A 6,430-nucleotide genomic window follows, 5' to 3' on the forward strand; every position below is an offset into this window, starting at 1 on the left:
AAACATATTAAAAAACAATCTACAAATAGTTGTATAAAATGCCTACGTTTGCAAAATATGAGTGAGAGAGAGAGGGGGGCAGCAAGAAAGAGCGAGAGATGGAAAGTAAATTATGAACAAAAGGGGAAGGAGAGATGTTGATGTAGTTTTATTTGTGAGGCGATTTGATCGGATCACGATGTTAAGATCAAGGTGGGTTTGAATTTTTGCATTTGAGTACGATAAAACGGATTACCATATCGTAATGATTTGCAATAGACGGGTCGAGGGCTTGTCAGATGGAGGGATGTTAGTGGATTTGTTTATAGCATTGTGATTTAGTATTTTTGTGATTTATGCCTCTTCGTCTCTGGCTCTCTTTCTGGATTTTCTCACATTAAGTAATACTGTTTTCTTTCTTAAGTTTGGGGTCCTTGCTTTTTTTTCTTTTCCTTTACAATGTATCACCCTGTCCCTTGAATTTTCATATCTTCCATACCTTCCCTCAGTCTCCTGCTTCTCCTGCTCTCCCGCTCGGCCTACTCGATGTTGCTGGGCTGGGTGGAGTCTCCAGGGTATCCCACTGGATACTTGCCCCATGCCAGTCTAAACTGGAGCAGGTGTGCCCCCAAAGGTCACACCCTCTCCATCAAGCTCATCCACCTGGACCTGGAGGACAGCCAAGACTGTGAGAACGATGCAGTGAAGGTCAGGGGTCAAGATAAACATCAAATGGTTGTGCTTAAAGAAGTCTAGGTTACTTGCTTATGTCAGTACTTTTATTGTACCCTCTACAACATCATTTATTTCCCAGGTCTTTTCAAATGGAAACCTAATCTCAGTTCTGTGTGGCAAAAGGGAATTTGAGGAGCTTCAGTCGTCTGTAAATCCCTCGCTCCTCTCCTTGCCGGGTGGCTGCCTCTCACTTACGTTCCACTCCGATTACTCAAACGCAAAGAGGCACACCGGCTTCAGAGGCTTTTATACCGATCAAGGTGAGATGTAGACAAGAAAAGCAAGTGAGTTGTAAAAGTCCCATCAAAGTCTATTGTATTTGTGCCTATTATATTTTTCCACCTTTCCCAGGGGAGCTCGGTTTGTATGTGCATGTATTTCATCATAGTGAATACATTTGTAATCATGTTGTTAGGAAGGTGATATTTTTAGACAATAATTCACAGTGGTTGCAGTTTATAGCTGTTAATGCTGAATTTGAAACAGTTACATTTTTAGATACTTTTTTATTTCATAAATGGAAAAAAAACTAGTGTCCAGGGTTATTTTGTCTATGGTGAGTTGTGTCTTATTTTCAGTTTTCACATAAATAACTAAAGCACATGCCTCTTAAGAGTCTTCAGCATTAAGACTTTCAGTTTCAGTTCAAACTAAGTTGCTGACAGTGACTGATGTCTCCTCTCAATCTTGTCTAACGGCCTCACCTTTGGACAGAGCCAGGCTAGCTGTTTCCCCTTTTGTTTCCAGTCTTTATGCTAAGCAAACCTAACCGGCTGCTGGCTCCAGCTACGTCGTTACCCTAAAGACGTGAGAGTGGTGTCAATCTTCTCATTTCAACTATCTGCAAGAAAGTGAATCAGCTATTTCCCCAAATTTCAAACTATTACTTTAAGAGATGGGTTTTATGCCAAATGGATGTTGTTTAGTATGTTGCTGCATGTGCAGGTCTGATGGTTGATAGGGAAAAAAATAAGTGAATCATCACCACCATCAAAACAACAGATGTCCAACGAATCCTTTAAAGTGTCTTGTGTGCCATGTGTGCTTTTCTACATCTGACCTTTAATTAATTTGCTCCCTCAGACTTCGACGAATGTGTGGACGACCCAGACAACAAATGCACCCAGTTCTGTCATAACTACATTGGAGGGTACCACTGCTCCTGTCGCCATGGTTACCACCTGGGGGTGGACAAACACACTTGCACGGGTACAAATAATCTCATGAATAGGGGCAGTAAACGGTGTACACAATGAAGAGTTAAAGTTAGACAGAGGAAGACAAATCAAGGAAGGTGAAACAAAACTGGAACATGAAGTGAAAATGGGGAAATAGAGGAAGCAGAGAATCCGGGGGGGAGGAGGGGAAAGAGGAGAATTGCATGTAAAGGAGGCTTATTGTGTAACATGTATGATTATGTTGATGGTGATGGCAGTGAATTCTTATCTTCAACACAGTGAGTTGTGCTAAGGATCTGTCAGGGCTGAACACAGGTGACCTATCCAGTCCGTCCTGGCCTGCTTCATATGCAGAGAATGCCAACTGTGAGTACACCCTGTCTGTGGAGGCCACCCTGCAGCTGGAGCTGCACTTCTCTGAAGATTTCGATGTTGAGCAAAGCACGGATGGTCAATGCATAGATGCACTGACGGTAGGTGTTGAGTTAAAATATGTAAATACCAAATTTTTCTAAAACTTCTAACTTTACAGAGCAGGAAACAAAGAGGAAGTTCAGACAAAAGTGTTGTAACCATGGATTTGTTCTATTTTGACCATTTTATAGACTTTCTGTGTTACATTTTTTTTTTGGTCCTTTGCATCTAGTGCATATAAAAAGTATTCATTGAAAGGTTTTATTGTCTTACAACATTTAATCAAAATATATCAAATGTGCTTTTTTAGATACTGATCTACAGAAAAAATGCTTTAATGTTAAAAGTGAAAACACTCTTTTCAATATGATCTAAACTAATTACAATTATAAAATACAAAATGCCTATTTTTGCACAAGTATTCCCTCTCTTAAAGCGGCAGTAGTCAGGATTGGAGCAAATATGATTAAAAAAAGTTATTTTTATAAAACGGTCACTATATCCTGACAGTAGGGCATGAGACAGGTAGTCTGAAAAAAAATCATTTGCCTCTGTGTCCTCCGGTGCTCCTAATGGCATCTGTAAGATTTCACAGACCGGAGGAAAACATTCAATCAGAGCCGAGCTGGAGCCTGCCGTCTCTGAGCAGCTGTCAATCACTTACAAACTCCGATCAAACGGTCAAACTAGGCAGCGCTGATCAAATATGAATCAATATTCTGTTACTGTAATGCCTATTTCTCACCTCAAATGTTTTCAGAAACATCTTGTGGTGTACTGTTTAGCTGTAAAATGAGAAAGTTTGTGACCCGGCAGCCATGTTGAGATCAGTTGAGGAAATACCAAGCACCGCCCACCAGCTGGAGCAACTTTCTCATTTTACAGCTAAACAGTACACTACAAGATGTTTCTGAAAACATTTGAGGCGAGAAATAGTCATTACAATAACAGAATATTAATTCATATTTGATCAGCGCTGCTTAGTTTGACTGTTTGATCAGAGTTTGCGAGTGATTGACAGTTACCTCCGTTGAATGAACAGCCAATAGGAACGCTCTCTCTCTGAAATGACCTGTGATTAATCAAAGTCTCCCGGCACAAGCTAGATATTCTATAGACTGAAAACAGAGCCATGAGGAGGTGCAAAAGTCTAGTTTTCTCTCAGATCATTTGAATTACAATATGCTGAAAGGTTATTATGGATTTTTTGCCAAATGATGCCAAAAACATTCTGCCTACTGCAGGTTTAATGTCACAAGTGAAAACGTTACAAAGTGATCTAGTTAATTACAAATATATAATCCTAAATACTTTTTTTGCACAAGTTTCCCCTCCCTTAAGTCAGTATTTAGTAGATGCAACCTTTGCTGCAATCACATCTTTGAGTTTGTGTGGGTAGTGCTTTATCAGCTTTGCACATCTGGACACTGAAGTTTTTCTCTATTCTGGACTCCGACTGTTGTTTTAAAGCCATTGCCGTGTAGCTTTGGCTTTATGTTTGAGCTCATTGTCTCGCTGGAAAACAGAGAAGTATCCCCACAGCAGGATGCTATGTTTATGATGATGTGCAGTGTTTAGTCTGATGAACAAAAAGCTAAATTTTGGTCTCATCAGACAAGAGTTCTTTCTCTTTGAGGTGAATACTTGTGTATTCTATGTTTGTGGTGAATCATTGTACATGCTGGAGGACACACACACTGTACATGTTTCACCAAAGGGAACAGAGCAGAGAGGAAGTCAGGACGCGTACATTGTGAGACGTCACCTATGTTGTTTTGTTCGCAGATTGAGACTCACTCTGGGACTCTGGGTCCATTCTGTGGCCACACGCCTCCCTCATCTCCCTTTCTGACTCACTCACATCATGTCAAAATCCGCTTGACCTCTGATGGCTTTGGCACAAACAAAGGCTTCTCTCTCCACTTCATGACCAGAGGTACTGCAGCCTCCTCACTTGTGACACAATGGGAAAAGAATATTTGTTATGAAGTTTGTTGGAAACTGATCACAAATGATCATAATTGTTCTTCTCACATGTTAATTACAGGCAAGGTGTGTCCAGCGGAGGTGACCTCAGACTCCACTGTGACTCCTCAGCAAACAGACTACCGTCCGGGGGAAACAGTGACAGTAACTTGTGACCTTGGCTATGTTCCAAATACTGTGAGTGTACAGAGAAACAGAACTGTTAATAGATTTACATTTCATGTATTTAAGCCACTATTAAGCTAATTAAGTTCTCCTTTTGCAATGTAGCAAGGCACCAAGACCCTGTCATCACAGTATGTGACAGTATGCCAGAATACAGGCGTTTGGACTCCCAATTACAACTGTGAACGTGAGTCTGACTGTGACAGTTTTTTTTTACATTTTCTCTTGAATTTCTTGTTCTTTTTTTTTTTTCTTACTGTCTTTCACAATATTTTTTTCATGTGTAGCTGTGGATTGCGGTGTTCCTGATATCCCAGAAGATGGCATCCTTCAGCTGGTGGACTCAGATAACCCATACCATCAGTATGAAGACCAGATCCAGTTTAACTGCAGCTCAAAGTACTACACACTGGAAGGAGATGGTGATTATAACAAGCTTGAACACATCTATTCTGATTCCTTTAAATTAGCTTTTAAGAATGCTGCTTATTGATCTTTCAATGTTTCACCAATATGCTCTCTTCAATCTTTCAGACACGTACACTTGCAGTGCCAGTGGTGAATGGGTTTCAGGTGGTGGCAAGACAGAGATGCCGAAATGCATTGAAGGTATGACTTTAAATGTATTTGTTATATTTTCTCATGTTAGCCACTTCTGAATCTATGAATGATCTCTTTTTGTGTATTTCAGTGTGCGGGAAGCCTGAAAGCCACCAAGCAATTTCAGCCAGAATTTTGGGAGGTAAGGATGCAAAGATGGGAGAGATACCGTGGCATCTTTTGATTAAAGAGCCGAGTAGAGGAGGAGCATCCCTGATCAATGACCGATGGGCTGTCACAGCAGCTCATGTGGTGGAAACGGCAGAGGAAACCTCTTTGCGCCTCTATGGTGGACTGATAAATGGAAGAACGATATCAAATAGGTTGTCTGATGTTGTCGTCATGGACAGTGAGAGGATCATCATTCACCCCGGCTACATCAGGGGCATTCCTCTTGTAGATCGCACCGATTTTGACAATGATATTGCTCTTATCAGATTCACTTCCAGGGTGACTTTAGGCCCAAAGCTCCTTCCCGTTTGTCTGCCAGAGGTAAACATGGACATGTTGGAAAACGAGCAGGGCACAGTGTCAGGCTGGGGGATAACAGAATCAAGGACAGGTAGTTTTGTCACGTCTGCCTTGTTAAAATATGCTCATATTGGGATCTACTCCCTTACAGAGTGTCAGAATACACCTAACAAACCTACAACTACCAAACGTATGACTTTCACTAATAACATGTTCTGTGCTGGAGCAAATGGAAAGGACAGCTGCCAGAAAGACAGTGGAGGCCCGTTTGTTTTGCCGATGTTGGCTGAAGGCAGAGAGCCTTATTATCTGTCTGGCATTGTGTCCTGGGGACCCCCCTGTCGAGAGAGGCAGTACAAGGGTTATTATACCAAGGTGCAGAATTATGTAGACTGGATTAAGGAGACAATAGATACAATAGAAAAGTCTTAGAAAGACGAAAGATGAGGGAGAAAATACTTCTCCACTAACCATAATAACATAATCAATTTGACTGATTCAGATAATGTTTATGGAAATAAAGCCTATAATCTTGTAATCAAATGTACCAACATTAATAACAAGTGATGACATTATGACTTCATACTTCACTTTTGTATTAAAGGAATTTGCAAATCAACTGCAGAGAATGTGTGCTTTAACCAACTTAATAATAGACTGTATTTTTGTCTTTTAATCAGATACACACAAAAACATGTTTCCTTCCAGGGGCCAATAATACTTAGTTATTTCATAGTTTATACATTTACCTTTCACACTGCTTTTCAGTGCCATGTGTTTCTCTGATGAAGCAATTCATCAGATGTGTTCTCACATGTAAAACAATAACTCATGTTGTTGTTCTCCGTTTTTAAATGCAAAACAATTCAGCTGGAACAGTTATCTTAATTTATTTATGTGGA

At 40.5% G+C, this 6,430-nt stretch overlaps 1 protein-coding gene across 1 annotated transcript; it reads left to right on the top strand.

The window, feature by feature from the left end:
* The first annotated feature begins 31 nt into the window (after positions 1 to 31).
* On the top strand, positions 32 to 6,147 carry LOC119496711 (complement C1s subcomponent-like). Its single transcript, XM_037784215.1, has 11 exons — positions 32 to 192; positions 489 to 687; positions 794 to 974; positions 1,798 to 1,923; positions 2,172 to 2,365; positions 4,092 to 4,242; positions 4,354 to 4,469; positions 4,563 to 4,644; positions 4,745 to 4,879; positions 4,992 to 5,066; positions 5,149 to 6,147. Exons 1-11 carry the CDS (start codon positions 113 to 115, stop codon positions 5,958 to 5,960), a joined length of 2,151 nt encoding a protein of 716 aa, XP_037640143.1. The 5' UTR covers positions 32 to 112; the 3' UTR covers positions 5,961 to 6,147.
* The last annotated feature ends 283 nt before the right edge of the window (positions 6,148 to 6,430 follow it).

Source organism: Sebastes umbrosus, chromosome 11, assembly GCF_015220745.1.
Source record: "Sebastes umbrosus isolate fSebUmb1 chromosome 11, fSebUmb1.pri, whole genome shotgun sequence".
NCBI classification, from domain to species: domain Eukaryota; kingdom Metazoa; phylum Chordata; class Actinopteri; order Perciformes; family Sebastidae; genus Sebastes; species Sebastes umbrosus.